Here is a 21,722-nt window from a genome sequence, read left to right on the forward strand (position 1 = left end):
CCCCCCCTCTTCTTTGTCATAACCCAAGGTAAATGCTTATTCTAACCTTGGGAATCAGGAATTCCCCACACTTCATCTTGGAGATTCTTACTTTATGTAGTTTCAGATTTCATTGCCGTGGAAACAGGGCTTGGGTTTCCCTCATCGCCTGTCTAACTGACCTCTAACAGGAATAACCATTACTGTTAAGACGCCAATGCTTTGGGATCAGGGGTATTTAAAGCCATACAATATTCATGTCCCACATTGATCTCCAGTGCTGACAAAATTCTATCCGGGGCCGATGTGTGATACATATTAAGAGTCACCTTAATCATTAGCTGTAAAGGTTAACTGTCATAGAAAACCTTTGGATAAGTCATTAGAAGTCCATTTCCCCGGCGCTCTGGCCTCAGAGTGGGAGACCCCCCTCCCATCTCCCATCTCCTGAGCACTCAGACAGCCCATTACCAGCATCCTGTCTGCACGAGCACAGCACCCCCCCTCCCACCTCCTCCCACCTCCGCACACCTCACTCAATTTTCTGCAGCTGTGAACATGTCAATATAGTTGATGCGCTTAACACCGGTCTAATGCTAAAATGTGGTTGCATCCACTGCGACTGTGGGCTGAGAAATATTACTGCTCAATGGGGGCTCATTATTTTCAGTTATTAATTATCGGGGGAAAAAATGTTTTTTTGAAGGGCTGTACCAAAAAGTTTGAAGCCTCATTTATAACGTTAACATTTTCATCAGCCATAAACCCAGTATTTATGCACAGCCGCAGATAAAGATTAATCTACATTATTATAGTGGTATTAAACCATTTACTAATCATAGTTTTCCATTGCTAAAGGCTTGGATATCGGTTAACGGTGAGATGGGTCCAACTAAACTCATTCATAATCCCTAACAGGTGTACATTTCTACAAACATTACCAAGGTAGCACACAGCTCCCACTGCTGGGTCACACAGTGAGGGAACGAGTGTGATCAATACTACTCACAGCTTCTGGCTAAATATGACTCAACAGGCAAAATGCAGCTGTAATCAAATATTTCTACTTGATCTCCCTTTTCCAGAAGCAGCCCTCCTTCACGGTTTCACTACTTTTGTTAAATGCAGGCAGATGGGATCTCCTGTGCTCGCTTTATGACTTCTTCTCTCTCATGTTGCCTTTCACATGACAATATAAACTCCATTACCCATATGCCTATTTGTAGCCAGCAGTCTACCTGACATCAGTCGTATATGGACTCGTATGAACAGACAGGACAGTTCCTCCGTGGGCACATCCTGCCATTAATTAAAGTGAAAAAATATAATGAGGCAGATGGAAATAGAATATACTCTCCCTCAGTGGGCTCTGACTGAGACACTACAAAAGAACCATTTCAAACAAGATTAAAGGCATTCATAGATTTAAAAAAATGTGTCTTTGGAAAACATCTTTGGATAGAAATTAAGAAATTGGGGTTCTTAAATAAATGTGATATACTTACAAAAGTTCTGTAGTCCAAAAGGTATTATTTATAAAAAGAAATGTAATTACTGTACAGTCATAATTAATTGTCATGGATTTTAGGTAGGACCGTATAGTGAACGCTAAGTGAATGTTATACAGTGTGTGTTGCGCCCTGCTCTTTATAGGTTGCATTATTAACAGAGCCAAATGCCAGGGGGAAAGATGCTTGGCTGCCTTGCAACATCTGTAACGGCTGGTCATTATGCTGCAGAGGGGAAATAAGATGCAGATGAAGAGGCAGAGACAAAGACTAAACAGTTCTTTATAACTCCATTACAACTACAAGTAACACACTAATGACTGGGGAGATTTAAGCTGCTACTATAAATGTAATCAAAGACTTATCCAACTGATTTCAGAGGTTCCTTTTGCCTTCAGCAAAGCATTTCTGGGGACACCCTGGAAACGTGTAATTCCTCAAAAACAACCTGGTTTCTTAGTGATTTGTATGCTTGTTTTTTCATCTGTAGTTCAGCAGGGAAATCAAGGTAGCTCTATTCATCTCCAGATATCACAGGCTTCCCTGTTTTCTGCTTAAGGAGACAAAAACATAACTTGGAGATCCTTTAACTTTTTAATTAGGCAGTGAGAGAGCGGCGTAGTACCTCCTACACATTAGAGTCAGTCAGATACTTTATACATATGGCATCATTATGATAAATATGCTCCATCAAACTGTCAGTGTCAGGAAAATCACCCCATTACGGCTGATTGATGGGTGTGCTGTACATTTACATTTCAGCACAGACAACAGAGCATTTGCTTCTCACAGCCTTGTTGCTTTTTAAATGGTATTTCAATCAGCTACCTTCCTGCAGCCGTGGCACAGTGAGCTCTGCTGGTGTGTGCGCCGCAGACACCTAGCTTAATATGCTAATGAAAGTTATCAGCAGATCATACTTGCTAATTGAGTTCAGAGAGCATCCCGGATAATGATCATAAACTATTTGCATACTATTGCAGCTAATAGCTGGTATATCTGCCTGTGCTCAAAGATAAGGCAAGGTCAAAAACCTCCATTATCACAGCAATTTATTCAATTCAATTACCTTTATTTCAGACACCTGATCTAAAATTAGATTGATTCATCTGTCAACATATTTGCAACCGAATTCTATCAGGCTCTGGATAAAGTTTAACCATGCAGTGAGAATGAAAAGCGAGCAGCAAACCCCAGGGAAGCTGAGGGAGGCTCTAATGACTCAAAAATATCACTGGGGTGAAAAGAACTCCTCTCATCTGTTCGACCTTTTCATTTTCACTGAGGGAAAAATACCTCACTCCCCAACTCCACTTTAACATTTAAACCACTTTTAGCAATATAGAGCTCTTACATCCAGCTGGTCTGATGGTGCTAAAATGAAATCTTTGCACCCAGAAACAAAATGGGTCTTACATCTTAAAGCTTAAAACCATCAAGTGCTTTAGTTCATAAATCTGAAATGGTGAAGTGGAGTTTGTGCGGAAATACTACAAAGACCAGAGATTATAGAGATTACACATTTGTCGTGGTCTTTAGTTGCAATACCAAGTGAAATTGTAAATTGATTAGTTAGCAGAACATGCTGTTTTCGGACTGTAAAGTGTGGATTTTTCTCTGTTTCATTTCATATTAAACTTAAATATCTTTGGGCTTTGAACAAGACATTTGAAATGACCTTTGACTGATAAACTGAGATGGAAATTCTTCTGCAATATTGTTTAATCAAGCAAATAACCGTCAGATTAATCAATACTAATAACGATTGTTACTTTTGGCTCTAGGTCATACACAAAATACAATATGTATGATGCATAGTTAATGATTAAAATGTTACTTCATATCTCTTGGAAGATACTTTCAAGACCAGAAGGCACAAATGTTTGCTGCTTTTTATAGAACCCTGAACTGATAACAGAGGCCACGGTAGAGATGACTTTAGATGCGTGTGTTTGCGAGTTGGTCCTCATAGAATGGGTATGTGAGACGGCATAGAATGACGGTGAAAAATATATGATTTCTGTCTGACCCCACAGGCCACTGACGGCCCATCTGTCATGCGAGTGCTGTGAGAAAAGCCCGGACCCTTTGACTTGCAGCATCAGGCAGTGATGCCACTGTCAGAGCTGAAGATCATAGCTTCCACCGGCCTATACACACAAAGATCTGAGAGGTAACAATGACAGCAAAAAGCTGCTTTTCATCCAGGGAAAAAGTTTGTGAAGAGGTGAACAGATTACTAATGAGACAATTCGCGCTGTTCCAAATTCTAGTGAGCCGGAAGACTCCAACTTTCTGCACTGGAGTTCATGTTGAGCAACGGATGAGATAATGAAGCATTTTCAAAGTTATCGGATGAATCACAAAGCAATTAAAACTGATTCCAACAGTCTAAACCTTTAACATTTTGTGTTTTTTTATGGTCACGAATCCTTTTTAGATACAAATATCGTGCCTGGAGCAAACTACAGTGTAAAGTGAAAAAGCTTCTGCTCTTTGTTGATCGTCGAAAATTTGGAGAAAAATGTTCGTACTGCCTGAAAAGCTTTTGATGAAGTCAAGTTTAATACAGTGAAGCTATTCACTTGGAGTTATACCATCTACAGCAACCACAACCAGTGTGTTAAAGATGACTATATATAGGCCCTTAGCATATGGGCAGATGTGCCCTTTTGGCACATGTGGATTGAAGTGTGCATCAATACTGATCTGTATGGCAAATTACATACTCGTCAAAAATGCAGTCAGGAAATGGAGCTGTTTGGTTTGACACACTGTCAAGTAATTTGGCTATCAAATGGAAAGAAGCATTCAGCCGATTTTACAGCAAACATTTCAAGTATGTTCAGAAGTAAGCTGCGGCATATTCACTGCGTCTCCAATGAAGCATCTGCCTCAGTGTAACAAGTGATGCTTATTTGATATCTGTCATTTCACTTGTCTGCCAAAACAATAAAGACAAGGTCATTTTGAAAAAAGCTAATGCTTGATTTCCATCGTATGCTCTTTCTTACTTCTATTCCTCTGCAATCCTTAATTAACTGCTACTTTGTGGAATTTACTTGGGTTTCAACACATATTTCCATCTTATAATTTGTGATGCACATGCTGAATACTTCCACTCACAACCGCCCTGCTGCTTCTTGATAATGACTTTGATAAATCCATGTGGAGAAAAAGATAAATTGCATGTTATCGCTCCTTGGGGTCACGATTCAAAGGCCAGCTCACAGGATACGCTCAAGAGCACTGCTATCATGGGCAACACAATATTAACTCACCTCGGCAGGTATAGTGACGGACATGAACACACACTCCAGGTAGTGCTTTCTGATTAGTCTATGAAGGTGGTGTGTTTGGCTTTAACATCACAGCTCTGTGAGTATGTATGTTGATGTGAGATTAATGTAAGGCTCTAACCTACACTGGCACGTCGCCAAACAAATACCCGTAGCAGCAGCTGGTGATGTTTCATGTCTCTCCCCACGGTTCCTCCGTAAAGCCATGTCTTAATCTCCTTATTCCAGAATTACCACTCCAAACAGACACAAGAGAGAGAGAGAGAAGACAACTGTCAACGTATTAACAAAGCAGCATAGTAGGAAACCCATGTAAAGGTCAAGCTGTTCTTTGCAGCTCAAAATGCCAAAAAGCATAACAGCAAAGAGGCTTGAGAAGCACTGGCGTTGAGATGATTGTGCCCACATCATTTGGGAGGCTTACTGTCCAACATCTATGCAGCTATATATAACATTTCCTCTTTGTTTTTTTACTGGATGCTAATATTGGAGCTTTTCATAAATATACACTCAGTGATATCACCACTAATTCCACGTCAATTGCATCTGCGATCTACCCTACGCTTATATAACAGCTCAAACATGTCCATAAAGTGCAATCTGCCCTCTTAAAAAGGGAACGAGAGGGAATTTGGCATGTACTGTATGGATGTATCATTTATTTTTCATGACTCTACTGTCATTACATCCCAAAAAATAGGTTCGAGCAGAGAAGGCCAATGCACTCACCTGGCTATAATCACTGCTGCCATGATCAGTCGCAAGTCAAAATACATGCATATTACTTCATTTAAAAATGTGCAAATAGCACAGGAGCAACAAGATGCTCTCTCCTTGGCAGCCCAGTTAGGCGTGCGATTCACACTTTAGGGGTGCTTTGAGAATTACGCATTTAGTTTTTGTCTTATTTGTGCAGGTGGAGCAATTTGCCCATCGACTGGTAAATGTGTGTAGTGGATACTACAAGTTAAACCATGTTCATAGGTTTTGTTTTAGGTGATCATTTAAAGAATTTTTCTTTTATTAAAGACATGCAGGACTATCCAGCTGGCTTTCTAGTCAAATACCCATAAAATCATAGGCTCTCTTTTTCTATCTTTGTAAGTGCCGTGTTGTACAGGGGCAAACAGGATCACCACATCATTGACAGGTTTTTCCCTCTCTGTGAGTCTTCTTCCTCTCTTGCCTTCCAGAGCTGCCCTCCAGGTCCTGGATTAGTCATGGGGAGAACTCCGAATGGCAGCCATGCAGCCTCAGAAACACTCTCCTAATGAGTCTGTGAGGGACTGATGGCTTGGCTTATCCAGTTAAAGAGCTGCTTCTTCAGCTTCTCTGGGCTTTCATCTTTTCATCTGCCACACTGGGCTCTCTGAGAACTCCCCATTCATCTCTCCATCTACCAATCTTACACATAATTAACCGCTCAGCAAGAAACTGTTGGCGTCATCTGGGGAAATAAACTAAATTGGAGAAGGTCATCTGATGTTCACTCAGATCTAATTTCTAAAGAGTTTTATCACCTGTCCTAATAAGCCTGCAAGGCAACACAAACCAATGTAGTCTTTTGCATGTTGAAACAAAAGTATAATAAGAAAATCACCAAAAAACAGTGTATTATAACTCTTTAAACTTGATTATAACCATTTTAACAAGTATCAAATTACCAATGATTACAATTATTTTTCTTTTTGTGGTCAGCTAACGGTTTAATTAATTTTAGCGGTTAAAGTGTAACATTTTCGCTTGGAGAATAAAATACTAGTTAAGATATAGCTAGTTACAATTGATCTATGTTAAGTATTCGGTTGTTGCTTTTCATTGTGACAAAACAAAAAAACATTGAAATCAACATTGGTCAGATTGATGATGATGACAGCACTTAGTTAGCAGTGATTCAGCACATCTCAAGATATAAGGTTGAAGAGCATAGAGCTTTGAAAAGTTGACTATGCAAATCTGTTAAGGAGCATATTTAGCTGACTGTACAAAGCAGCCAGCAGCTGTTTTCTCTTAAAAAATGTGATGCTAGCCTTTTCATCCCTGGGAGAAAACCAACAGTGACTCTATAACGCTTAAGCAAATGCCAACTTCTAATTCAGTAAGTGCTCTTTAACAAAAATCAAGGTTTAACTACAGGGTACTTGTACCTCTAAGAAGGCAAGAACACATTCACATACAATCTTATATCGGCTTTTCTGTAGCATTTACAATAATAAATTGTATAAGGAAAAAGCAAACACATTCTAGATCTCTTGGTTAATACCAAACAAGGGTGCAAACAACGTGAAGTGGGATTCAAGGTCAGGGTCTTCAGAGTCTGTCATTGTCAAGCCATGGTCAGTTTGGGGAAACGGCAGTAAATGCTTGATGCAGTTTTCCCCTGGGCAATTAGAGCCCATGAATCAGTTTACAACCTGGGGAAAGTAGGAGGCGATGGGTGGAGAAGAAGTGGGAGGCAACGACTTCTGCTGATGCCCATCTCATTAGTGGTGTTATCATGATGTGCGGACATGAAAGAGCCATCTGCTGGTGCTGTGGGGGGGTGAATGTGGCATGTGTGAAGAGCCCAGACTCAGGAAACTGTGAGGAAGGACTGAAGGATCTCCAAAGCTGCTTCACAAGGCTTCCAAATGTATTTTTAGGTGTCAGTTATATAGTGCAGTTTTTAAAAGCATTTGACAATATTTAAAGGTCTTCTAACACATATTTTCCTATAAACAATGACCTTGAGCACTTAACCCCCAACATTTTCAATGACACTTAGCTATATACAGATTTTCTAACATCTCTTAGCTAATTGTTCTGGATTTTCCACATTGTTCTGTCTAACAGCTCTCATTAATCCTGAAGTTCTGAAAACCCCTCACTTTACTATCATCCCAGCACTAATGAGACTTTCTTAGGCCTCGTCCACACGGAGACGAAAACCGATTTCGAACCGAAGTCGATTTCAAAAAAGTTTTCCGTCCACACGGAATCAGCTCAAGAAATGTGTCCGTCCAAACGAAACTGCTGGAGATGCTGTAGTACATATGCCGGACCTGTAAGTGGCGCTGTACAAAATACACCAAAAGCAGCGAATAAGACCGATGACGATTATTATTATTATTATTGTTGCTGATGGTTGTGCTAGAGGAGCTGTACATTTTGCACGAAAACCTGTGTCATGGTCAGTAGCATCTGGAGCACGAACGCAACCCTGTGATCCGCCATTGTTGTTGGCGAAACGCATCAGCAATGACGCGGGGGTGAGCAGGAGAGGTGGGGGGAGGCGGGGCTATGCCGTCGATTCAGGAAATGATCGTATAGGGCGTACACACGTCTCCAGACTTACCCACTTTGGGAGCCGGATTCAAAGTTTATCGGTTTCGGGCTCCAAAGCTGCGGCATATTTTAAGTTGTGAGTTTAGTGTTTTTGACCCTAAAAACACTGATGCATTAATCAATAACAATAATCTGCTCCAGAGGATTTAAAAAATATATATCCCAATGCCACAAAAATGCATCAGTGACGTGGTTGAAATCTTGTCTCCAGAAAACAAAAAACAGAAACAAGCGGTATCAGTGACTGTGTGTTTGATGTGGCTCTTTGCAGTAACATAGAAAAAATGTGGCTCTTAACCTCTGACTGGTTGGCCACCCCTGGTCTATACGATAAAGAACTTTAGCGGATACAACTGAAATTGTCTCCGTGTGGACGGGGCCTTAAACTATTTACTGATAACAATGGAACATCTGCATCTAAAACATTTGAAATACATCCGATTGCATCTCTTATGGTGGCCAATATTAAAAAACACATTGCATAGCTTTCAAAATATAAATTGTTTGGTGGTTCTTCTTAAAGGCAAGATCCGCCGAGACGTGACTTTTTAAAGTTTGCAGGGAATGTGCTCTGGCATTCAAAGAGTGCACAGCAATAGAGCTTGACGAACAAACACACCTTCTTTGCCCTTAGATAGTTATTGCAAAACATTTATTGCTGTCTCATGGGATGAATGAACGTGTCACCTTGGGTTCCCACTGTGGGGAGGGAGAAACAACCGATCAAACGCACGCTGATGGATGGCGAGCAATGAAAGAGTTCTGCTAATTGGTGGCAAAGCAGACACCTGCAGTATTCACAAAGGCTCAGGTCTAAAGATTGAGACCCTAGCCGGTCAACATGTCCGTTAAAGTTTAAATCTTCCGGACAAAATGATAAAAGTGCCAATCAAAGGTCTTCTTTGTTATTTATTGAGCGTTAAAACAATTGAATAACGACTCTATATAATAATATAAGAATAATATACGGAGCCTCTCTTTTCCTCCCCCTCTCCTGACAGCCCGTCAGTATTTTCGTTATCAGGAAATTATCTTATAGAGCGTAATCACGGAGCCGTTTGGGCCCCCAGAGCATTGCGTCCACAGATCTACCCACCTTGGGACCCGTTATCGTTATCGCTACAGTATCTACGTGGCCTCGAGTGGCCGAACCGTCTATATGATAGAGAACTGTAGCGGATACGACCCATTGCGTCTCCATGTGGCTAGGGCATGAGATGAGTCAGACTTTGACAGACTTGTTTTTCATTGAGTTGAACAATGATTTAATGCTAGCAAGTGGCTGGATGCGCTGACTAGAATGCAGATTTAATAAAACGGCTGTCAAAAACAAGTGATAACGGGTTCGATTGGGATTATTCTGCTGAGACATGGGAAATGGACTCAAAAAAAAACAAAAAAACATTTCATACACTACCAAGCATGATCTGAGAATGAACCACTGGGAGCTCAGTGGTGCTCATCACATCCCTAAAGCAGTTTAAGAAAGTACAGTGGGGGTGTGTTTAAACAAGCTAGTTAGTCCAGTGCTTGCACGTCCGGTGTGTGTGTGTGTGTGTGTGTGTGTGTGTGTGTGTAAGGAGGGTCAGGACCGCATGTTTTTTACACCATCACTGCAGCTCAGTAAAGATGGATTTGCACACCTGCAGGGCACAGGGGGAGCATCATGACCGAGTAAAGCCAATGAATTCTCCATTGTGAGTGACCCAGGTGGATGATGATGTTTTTTAGAGAGTGGGTGTGACTTCCAAAGGGAAACTCACATGTAGTAATGAAATGGACTGATGAAAGCATTAGAACAAACATTGAGTAGCATTGCAATCTGTAGTCAAATGCCCTAGCTGGTAATGATGTTGGAATGGTTTTGGGAGGAGTGCGCAGGAAGTCCAAGCGCACAGTCAACTAGGAGCTGCTTTACACCCACCGTAAATAGTCACTTTGAGGCGCTTGAACAGAAACAGCTCCAGGTACTCTGTTGCAAAGTGAAAAGCCTTGTTGTATTTGTAATTTTGGTGTTTCTCTTTGGTTTTTGTCTGATACATGTCTCATGAAAAACAAACTCCATTGATTTTACACTTCCAAGTGTGTTTAAAGGTGTTGGAGCAGAGTGCTGCATATTTAAACATGTTTATAAAGTTTTGGTAGCTCCAGAGGGAGCTGTATGAAATGTAATATGTTGACTCAAGTGATGTCACTTAAGTCTAAGTGAGTTTAGAGTACTACACGTTTGGAATTGGAAACATAAAATGAAGGTCTGGAGTTAGAAAGAGGGACGCTCCTATTCTCTGCTTTAGATTGATGGATCAAGTTACATTACGAAACATACCACACTTGAATTGTTAATAAGTCCTGTCTGCAGGTGAGGTGCATTGTGGGTAATATAGGCATTACGTTTGAACAAGAAAGAGGAATTTGTTGAATAAAGCTGATGGTATCTCTGGATTTGCTCAATAGATATTGAAAATCTTTACCAGTCCATAACTTTGAGTATGCCTATTTTAAGGAATACTGGCTAAATAAGTGCACTCTTTTAACAGATATGTAAAACATGTACAATGACTATGGATCTTTGATCATAGTTAAAAACGCATCTCGCCCTCTCAAAGATGAATGGATGCTGTTGAGGAAGAAGGAATTGTTTTTCTTCCCTATTTAAAAACTGACATTTCATAATAGAGCACTACCACACATACAACAATTACAAAAGATGACATACGCACCTCTAAGTGCATAAAAGCACAGCTCTTGTCTAAACTCCTAAACTCCACAGAAGCACTTTTCCCCAAAAAATTGAATCAGGCAAGGTACCTATTAATAAAACAGAAGACCGTGGCAGCACAACAAGCAACAAAGTAAAGAGATGCAGAGACTAAGTTTGGAGATTAGCAAACAGCATAGACCCCAGCATCTATAATTCATGGCTTTGTTTGCGGCTGCGCTGACTGCTCCTCTGATTGCTACGCTAGTGAGGCCTTGTTCCGATATTTGCATGGAGAGAAAAACATTAGAAAATACCCTTAGCCACTTCTGACTGCTGTTCCTTAGCAACAACAGTGTAGGGAGTTAAAGGCAGCATGTGTGTGTGTGTGTGTGTGTGTGTGTGTGTGTGTGTGTGTGTGTGTGTGTGTGTGTGTGTGTGTGTGTGTGTGTGCACACATGTGTCCAGTGTTGCCGTACTCACTTGTTTTGCATCATGTTCATTATGACCCAGTCGGAGGAGTAGACGTTTTTCCCAATGAGATCTTTAAACATGATGAATGTCTCCATTAGGAAATCCTGCAAGAGAGAGAAAGTTTTCAAAATGAAACCACCTCCAAGATAAGAGCAATCTGAAATGAAGTTTAGGAGTTTGGCTTTGAGGCAGAACCAGCTTTTGGATTAGCTTTTAAAGGTGACGTATATATATGTTCCTTTTGCAGGTGACCAATAATCCAGCGGTTTCTTAATGCTGTAAACAATGACATTCCATCTGTTTTGCTGCTCCTGGGGAAAACAGTTCTTGTGATCTTTCTATTAAAACTTGATAACTAGGTTCATTTATACTGTTAATAGAGGCTCTGCTCAACCTTATCTATAGCAGCACAACCTCAAATTCTCCATTCCTGTCGGGTCTACAAAGTCATCAACTTTCTCTCAATCAGAGTTGCAGCTAAATTCCCAAAACATAAATATGCATGTGAATCTATTCCTGGCATTCGATGTTTCACTCCTGGGTGAATCCCTGTGCTTAGTGATGGTGTGTTTAGAGAATAACTGCAAAACAACAAGGTCCTGTGGGCTGCAGCCAGTTCTGAAATGTGGATATGGCCCACGCCAGTTTCAGGAACAATAACTCAGTGGAAAGATCCAGCTTCATCACAGTGATTGTTTATCCTGCTGTGGGAACTAGACAAACAGCCTCTAACAAAGCCTGTGTGCAATCATGAAGGTCAGGGAGATACATTCAGGCTGAGTTATGTTGTGGTCATCTGAAAGATACCATAAATGACTTGATTTAAAAGTGTAGATGAATAAACACTGTTTTTCCAGAGTTGAGAGAATACATAAACTCAATCAAACACGTACAATTATTCGTAATCTCACTAAGGGTATCAATTACTTCAGGTGCGTGCATCTATTCAATACCAAATGAAAGCAGATGAAGCCGCAAGTGAAGCCAACATCTCCATTTCATTGGATTACGAAGCTTCACCTGTAATCTAAATCTGATTCTTGTTCCTGCTGTGACTTTTTTTGGGATAGAAGCAAACAGTGGAATATCAACACTCGTCAAAGTACACTAACATAATACTAATCTGGCAGCAGATTCTAGAGAATTATGGCTTTAAGGGAAGACTTATTCAGAGCGGAAATCCACAACAATGACATTTATCCCTCCTCCACAACTTGTTGGCTGCGAAGAGCGATCTGCCCCCCCTTAGGAGTTACTATCATCAAGAGCATGCTGTGCGTATAGCAGCCTCAGAGCAAGGACTATCAGAAATTCAATTTCATACTTTATAGTGGAATAAATACATTTTCCTTACAGATCTAATCCGACTTTTGATTTTAGGAAAAGAAAGAGCAAAATGAAACATAACTACACTGACTAAGATTTAAGTGATTACTTGACAATGTAGCCTGAAGTGTCTCATCTAGAAGACATTTGTGAGGTGTACTCACCACCACATCGCTCCTTATCTTTCCAAAGGTGCTGATCAGATGAGCATAATGATAGTCGTCCATCTGCCTCAGTGTGGCGGTCATGCTGGCCACGAAGCTTCCCTGGAAAAGAGAAAAGAAGCTCATTCAATTCACAATCAAGTTCAAATTGAAAGCTGAGGATGGAATGACTCTGCGCCTGTGATTTTGATGGATACTGACTAGCTGAGTTGATTGGATGTGAATACTGAAGCCTCCCAGGTTTGAAAAGGTAGGTGCCCTCACTCTGTGGCTGATCTCATTAACCTGCTGGCCTCCACTCCCCTACGCTCTGTGTCTCCACTGATTATAATGTGTGTGAGGTCCCTACAAGAGCTGTCTCTGCTTAACAGTGTGCTTTAACGGCTCTGGTTAGCACGCAGAACTGGGCTGGGCTGCGCAGAGCAGATAAGGAAAGGCAAATGTGTGTTAGGCTAAATGGAGAGAGGCTGCTGCGACCATAAAGAGTCCTGCCAGGGATGTCTGTGCAAAGTGGAGAAACACAGGGGGGATCTATTGACACATTTTGGAATTTAGAAAGGGCCCTTGCTTGACTGTATATGTGACTGGGTTGATTTCATACTATTTAAGGATGGGGGGGGAAATTCACAGGAACACATGTATCAAGTAAAGTTTTTAGACAGAGAATCATGACGATCGTACAATAACAAAGAGAAGAAAAATTACACTGATGGAGAAGAGATGATGGAAAGTGTGTTGTACTGCCAATTAAAATACTCCTAAAAGACGAGTTCAAGTACTTGCAACTATACTTTTGAAGAATAAGAAAAACACAGTACTTCTATTGGACTCTCCCAGACAGCTGATCAAAAAAGGTACACAGAAGATAAACGAAGCTAATTAAAACAGCATTGTCACAGAATGCATTAAAGCACCTCCAGATTAAGATAAGCGTTAAATTAGGAAAAGCGTACAGGTGACGGTCTATCTCCAACTCAAACACTACTGGATTATTAAGCATCCATCATATCATTGAGACTAACCCAGCACAAAGAAGAATTTCCTTACATGTAAACTACAAAAGCATTGATTTACGAGAAACAAGTATTCAATAGGGGAGAAATATTATTATTAATACATTTTCAATTTGACCTTTTTTAAGATAATGGTAGTTATTGTAACCTCAAACTAAATATCTTTACACAAGGAGAGATGCACAATGCAGCTGTTCTACACATTGTTTAGAAATTGAAAAGGTTTATAATTATTGATGTTGTCTTAAACATGTTGTTATTGGAAGTGGTACACATGTATTTCAGGGGAAATTTGGCCACAATAATACAAACAGGTTTTTCACATGCGAGTACTATTCCATTACTAATCTTCTAAATAAAACCTGGGTTGGGATTTTAATCTGGACAGGGCCTACCTCAGTGAACAGAGGACTTAATGCGGCAGATATAACTGCTGCTTCATGGCAGTTAATCCTCACCAGCATGCTGTTTCGCTGGAGAACCTCTCCTTGAGCTGTAATTAGTCCTGACCCACCAAAACACAGCAGAGCGCACACACACACACACACACACACACCCTCTCTCTCCAATTCAGTTTTTTTTTCAGATTGACTTGTAGTTATTGTTACATTGCAATATCTTTGGAAAAGGTTCATTATTATTGTTAGTATGTACAGCAGTTACCTTATTGACAGAAATAATAAGATAATCATCTAAAAGACACCTAAAGAATAACAAACATATTATTCATGTTTATCTCAGTTTTTTCTTTTTTCTGCTATATGGGGCTGATTGCCACTTCAGTCCCCTCCTTTTGTAACGAGGGTCTGACTCATATATATTTGTATGGAAATGTTTTTATCTCAAGCACAGAGGGCAAGCCTCTTTCATCTGTGAGGGCATGTAAGCCTTAGTTCTTCAGCATTAAAGATGGGAAACAAATTAAGACAGAGCCTGATTACAAAATACCAAAGAGACAAGTGTGTATTAAGTGCCTATAGGAGACTGTCACACTTCTGTAATACCTTATTCTTTTCACCAGAGAACAACATGTGTCGCTACTTAATCACAAATGTATGGATTAACCTCTGGTAAAGATGTAATGAGTTAGCTAGGGGAGATTTGACGTATAGAAAAAATATTAAAGATGTGTTTTGGGTTGTTTCAACAGTCTTTCTACATTCAAACCATTACTCCTGTGATCCACAAGTCTAACTGGCGTGAGGGGACGGGCACTGCAACCGCCCTCACATTGCACAATTACTTTATAAATAAAAGGAGTGAAAGGCATCAAAGCAGGCAGCAGTCTTCAGAAGTCCTTGGTGCCTCTTGCAGAGTCTCCCCTCACAACGTAGACTAGATCAGCTGGAGGGAATCCCACAGTTGTTCGTATTTCTTCAGCTGTGAACGCATCCCAGAGAGAAGAAGCCTTCAGAACGTAACACGCTGTAAGCCTCTGTGTGGGACTTGCCATAAGGAACCAGCGGTGATTACAGTAGTATAAACCCCTTCAGATTATTCCCAACATTCAATTAAGACTGCCAACAACACAGGCATTCAAACGGCACTGTCACACGGAGGCTGTGGCTCAGTGGAATAGTGCGCTGAACTTAGTACGCTGAACTTTGAATCAGGGGATAGCAAGTTCGAGTCCCACTGCAGTCAGCATGTCGTTGTGTCCCTGGGCAAGACACTTCACCCCAAATTGCTCCTGTGGGGATTGTCCACAGTATTGAATGTGTGTAAGTTGCTTTGGATAAAAGCGTCTAACATGTAATGTAATGTCACTATTGATTTTATAGGTGTAACGTGTTGCAATTCATCTTAAACTTCCAATCAAATGTAATTGCTGCTGGAGGCTGAAGGGTCAGCTGGCAAAACCTGATGGTACGACTACACAGACAGAGAATCTCTCACAGAAAAAGGATTCAGACGTTTCACTGTGCAGCGATTAAGATCTAAATGAGGAACAGAACACATGCTGCACCAGCTGTTATGGGCTAATGTGAGAAAAGATGGGCGGCATGATGGAAAAGTACAGGTTTACTCTTCTCTGCAGCTCTAAGTTGATAAGTGCATACTGTGATAGCTTTTGCTGTCAAACAGCTGACTCCACAGGTCCACCAGAGGGTACCGCGGGGTTCGGAGAGAAGGACTTTCATGGTTCAGCTGTCACACTTTTATCACTGGGGTAATCCCTGCGGTGTTACCATGACGATGCAATGATTTATTTTAATTTTTAAAGCAGAGAGAAATTAGGAAGGTAAAACAGACTGGTGAAGGAAAGAAGAGATCGGAGAGGGAAAAGTAAGTATTTCCCTCACTAGTCATAGGCGGGCAAATCCTTCGTGATTTTGTGGGGGCGACGGATGTATGTGAGTGCAGAGAGAGGTAGCACAATTGGGAGAAAACAACTTGAGGACAAATTAGTTGTACCCATAACATATACACTACCCTCTCTGGATTTGTGCTTTCAATGTGCCTTTTAGTCAGGAAAATTCACAAACAAATTAATAAAGTATTTGGAGTTGAAATTCCTTTTAAATATGAAACTGTTTGAGAACAGAACCGCCCAGCATTGATTTTGGATATAATGTATATGACACTTCCTATTATAAAACATAATACTGAAAGTTGATGTGACAAAAGACATTGAGGCTTCTTGTTTCTATAAAAAACACTTTTTGTAAAAAACGATTGCACCTTTAAAACACTACACTTGTCATGTATGATGCATAATGATGATTAATCAGTGTCCACAATAGTAATCTTCAAAGCACATCAGTGACCCATTGAATAATTGTCATGAATATACAGAAGAGAACTCTTTGAAACAAAGCTCAGGACCTGAAATACAAAGTACATAAGCAAAGGAAGAAATCATCATTTTTAATTTGACTATTTCGTTCCACTGGAGATGATAAGGCACCTGAAGCTCAGAACAAAATGTGTTCCAGATGGGTACGCAAGTCAATCATTTAATAGCCAGCACTTGAGCTGTCATCAATCTCAAGCATTTATCCACCAAAACAATTTCCCAAGCTTAACAATAAACAGAAACTTCACGATTGATATCTATCACAGTGTCCAGAAGCTGAAGATTTCCAAAACCCTGCCTCCATATCCATCTTAAGCTTAAGGGCAAATGAGGCAGAATTTTAGCGGAAATGAAAAAGCGGTTATTAGAGGACAGAGCCAGATCCATCATACGCCGCTCTCTAGCTCCAGCTCTCTGATAATTCATCTCACTTTAGCGCCTGACAGCAGAGATGCGAAAATTGATGTTTGCTGTAGTAGTGAAGGGTTGCCCCATAAACACTGCATTGTTTTAAGCCTTTAATTAAGCCAGTGGGGAAATGGAACGTCGGTCTCTAGAGAGATGTAGACGGAGAGAGCAACCTGTCTCTGGAGGAGAGAAAACTGACACAGGAAGATGATGATGAGGAGGAGGAGGAGGAGGAGGAGGTGGATAACCAAAGGAGACACAATGACTCTCTCTTAGCTTCAGGCCTGATGAAATAGGAATTTGCTGGCTCATTACAACGGAAATCACAAAAGCATACAAAAAACCTCAGGTACTCACTACGCCATTTAATCAGAGAGGAATTAAGTCACTTCTCCGATGCAAACAAACGTGAATGATCCACACGATGCTAAGTCATGGAGGCGGTGAGTCGGAGAGCATTGGGTATATGATGAGGCATCCAACAGCACACCAGAATATCTCAATACAAACTTAATTGGTAGCCTCGCTAACAGAAAGCATTGTTGGAGCTCAGATCCAGAAGTGTCCATTTTCCATTTTCTGACGATAGTTCAAATTAAAACGTGAAACTGCATAAATAGCCAGGAGGACGCAACATACAAATATAACAAATGAATTAACCAGGAGGAAGACAAGTGTCTTGTGATATTGTATTTGTTGTAGAATACACCAACATAATTGGTTTAATTTATACATCTTCTAACTAGAACTCACACGTTAAACATCCATATAAAATAACATGTTCATTTAAATGTAATAACGTGTATTCAAAGCAATGAACTGTGTTCTGCTCTGAGGCATTACATAAGACAAAACTTAATTAACAAAAAACATAACCCTAAAAAACTTTCCTTTTGTAAGATAATGATATATTCAGATTGTCATGATAGGATATATGGAAATATTAATCATACCATAATGTATTGACGATGTCTGATTCCTACAGTAGTCAGCTGTATACTGTTGTTTTAAAGTAATAATAACAACATGTATGAGGATTTCATGCAGGTGCTCTTAAATCGCAATGATCCTTTTTGCTTTTGTACCATGGAGATAAATCCATCTACCCACCTCCTTTCTTTCTACACACCACTAACACACACACACACACACACACACACACACACACACACACACACACACACACACACACACACACACACACACACACACACACACACACACACACACACACACACACACACACACACACACACACACACACACACACACACACACACACACACACACACACACACACACACACACAGTGCAGGACAAAACCGAGAGGCAGCAGCACTTGAGCACTTTTCACACTGGTCCATCAAAGGGAGGCCGAGCAGACACATGCAGGGTACTCGGCCACTGCTGCAGGACTTAACAGAGCACCCACTTGCATCCAACATCAGGCCAACAAGGTGCCCGGCAGGCTGGTCAGCCAATGGGAACGGATGGAAGATCTGTTTGAGGCCTGCTGAAACCATTCACCCTTTAGCAGCATTTTCTGTAATGCATTGTGAAGTCCAGATAAACACACAGTAGCGATAAATAATAGACAAGGTAAATCTGGGCAGCCAGCCATGAAAGTGACCCGTTATGCCATTCATTCGGACAGCATCCAACTTAGACAAGCTTCAGGAAGAAGCACCTTCACACTCCGATACATCAAAACATTATACTTCCCTGAACAGACACCTTAATTTACACCAGAAACCCCACAGAGCTGAGGCTACTCTTCACTCAAAAGAAAGCTCTGCATGTTCAATTCCAAGCCTACATCATTCACTGGACAGGAAATGGATGTCACCATTGTTGCTGTGTCAGATTGTATGGATGGACTGAAGCGTGAAGGGAATTGTATAAGTCAATAATGACTTGATGTACACTGTCCAGATAGCTTTACATAGTGTGGTTGGAGGCAACGCACAAAGTGTTGGATATACCGAACTGCAAGTACCTTCAATAGTTGATATATGTAACAGTATCTATCACCTTTTGGACTTTGCTTAGGGTTCTTTTGACAGGCTTAGAGCCGTCATCGTTTGATGAAGAAACCATAAGTCTGCAGCAGATTGGGACAGACTCTCGCTGACGTATCTGCTCGGCACATTCTCAGCTTTGTTTCTCACTTGGAGACTAGCCGGGGCAGAGCAGTCGACACATCAAACCAGCCTGTCAGACACACACTCACTGACACACAAGAGTTTCCCTTTCAGGATTGCTGTGAAATCTAAGATAGAATAAATCGACAGCTCTCTCCACTATCTAGTAATACGGTTCCATACAGATATGACACTCAACACTCTAAAGTACTCAGATGCACTCAGCAGCTCAGGGGAAGGATTGGAGTTGCGACAGAGAGGATACTAAAAATGAAAGTTACATCCAAATGCAATCTGGGAATCAGTAGTTTAAGAAACTATTTGTTGTGTTACTCTATTTATAGTATTCTTTCCAAAGCACATACAGTACAGAACCAATTAGCAGTATGAGCTGGGAAAGAGAGGTGTGAGGGTTGATAATGAGGAAATCACTTCTATACCTTGGAATCAGTAACAACTCTGTACTCGAGTGACAGAACCTACGTGTCTATTAAAATGTTATTCAAAAGGATGTGCCAGATTACATAATCAATCAAGGGCCAGTAATGCAATATCAATGTAATACATCATTGTGTTTCATTGTACTTATTTCAATCTAAGATAACATTTGTAATCATTAATGAATTCATTTGTCGCTTTTGATCCAAATGTACGTTGTGGTGTTTTTCTTAGTTGCTATGGTGATAGTAAAGAGGGGGCAACATGAAACAAGGACGACAACTGGACTTGAAATGGGGACACTGCGGTTACATAATATACACCCCCTCTTCCTGCTTGAGGCATGCATACAACAATGATTGGAAGATTGATATAAATGTTATTTTTCTAGAAAAGATAGCAATTTGTTTTGTATGCATCATGTCTACCCTTCCAAAGACACCAGACCTTTGTTTGTTGAGGTCTTGGAAGATATGGCGAGAATATTGAGCAACACCATCAAGATAATGTTCCTCACATGTCCACGATGACAAAACAACATATATGCAATATATTCTGCCTCTCTTTCTCTGCGTCTCCCATTCTAGTTTTTGCTTGGGAAGGCAGAGGTACATTAATGGCATTTGTATGTTTTTGTGACCCATTTTGGAGTTTTGATTTTTCAATTCGTCTGAGAGACACCATTCATCAATGATTAACTGGCGGTGGCAGGATGCTGCTGGCAGAGCGGAGCCCTGGGTCTCGCTGAAGCATATGTGTATATGATAGACAGAGTATGGATACTTTTGTGAAATTAAACAGCATAAACAAATGAAGGACAGCATCCTCCTTTAACCACATAACTGTGTTTAGCATACATGCACGGGGACAAGGACATCAAGCAGGATTCCCCCGAGGACTTGACTTTGAGGCAATAAATCAATAGAGGGTGACTCGTTCCTTGCCACCGGTTTATCTCTCTGAGACACACAAGCTTACATAAGCAGGTTGATGAGCAGATTCCAATCAAAGAAAACAGTAACGCTTATTCCAACCCCATATACAGTATCCATCACGCAGCCATTTACCCCTGGGTTCAAATCCAAACACGTGGTAAGCATCTTTCAAGGTCAAATCTTTACAGACATTTCATCAGCTTGGTCCTGTGTCAAACCTGCAGCCTGTGGTTGCCTGGTAAAGTAAAACACAAGGCTGAGAAGCAGATGTGTTTTCCTCACTCCCAAACAAGAAGTCGGTCTCATAAAACTGTGTTGTGAGTGTGTTAAGGCAGTGTTCAGCAACTTCAAGGTGCAGTCAGTCAGCAAGGAAGTGGGGGTATTTTAAGGGTCGATGGGATAAACGAAAGAAAAGCAACATTTTCTGTGATTGACATGTCATAAAGAGCCAGGCAGAGAGAGCTGTGATGCAGAGAGAGTCAAACTGAGACTCAGCAGTAATTCACTCACGTCTCTTATTCCTGAAACATGTTTCAGCACTATCTTCCACATCTGGATCAGATTTTATGATTCAACATGATAAACTTTCTCTAGGAAATATCTTAAATATTTATGAGACCTTTAAATGGTTTATGTTCCCCCAAAATGCAGGTTTACACAGCTCAGCTTTACGGTACTGAATTCAAGCTTACACTACATGCATTTTGAAAAAAGTTTGAAATGATGAAGGATGTGGCCTGATGGTTCCTGTATGGGTGCCTGTGCATTGTAAATATGCTGGTTCCTTGGTAAATATACTGTAAGGTAGATGAAACATTTCACATATTCAAACTTGGATGCACAAACACACACGGCAGCATCAGTTGGTGTCTGGAGAGCTGCAGCTCATTACCATGGTACCTGAGGCTTAAAGCACAAGTCAGGGTTTCCCTGTGAGAGAGTGAGCAGAAGCACTGAACACCTCCAACCGGGAATAAAATACATCTCGACTTTTCACATGATCAAGGTTTCACTACGAGCGTTATTCCCTCCCTCCTTATTGTCGTTTGAACACAACAATAGTCCACCACGATCCAATTAAGTCGAAGAGGAAAATGCACATTCCCAGATGAGAAGCAGGTATTCTCCTCCACAAAACGGTGTTAACTGCTAACTAGCCCATGACATGACAGATGGATGCAAATCTGTGATGAGATAAGGTTAACAAACTTTAGAGAA

General features: G+C 40.8%; 1 protein-coding gene across 1 annotated transcript in view; it reads right to left on the reverse strand.

The window, feature by feature from the left end:
* The window catches only part of dock1 (dedicator of cytokinesis 1), a 180,613-nt gene that overhangs the window by 52,790 nt on the left and 106,101 nt on the right, over nucleotides 1–21,722 (reverse strand). Inside the window, exons 28-29 of the mRNA XM_010766495.1 lie at nucleotides 12,773–12,874; nucleotides 11,292–11,386 (exon numbers count right to left, since the gene is read on the reverse strand). Of these exons, the coding sequence (XP_010764797.1) occupies nucleotides 11,292–11,386; nucleotides 12,773–12,874 (197 nt within the window). The remainder of the gene's footprint in view (nucleotides 1–11,291; nucleotides 11,387–12,772; nucleotides 12,875–21,722) is intronic.

The sequence above is a fragment of the Notothenia coriiceps genome, unplaced genomic scaffold (assembly GCF_000735185.1).
Source record: "Notothenia coriiceps isolate Sejong01 unplaced genomic scaffold, NC01 NC01_scaffold00003340, whole genome shotgun sequence".
Taxonomy (NCBI): Eukaryota; Metazoa; Chordata; class Actinopteri; order Perciformes; family Nototheniidae; genus Notothenia; species Notothenia coriiceps.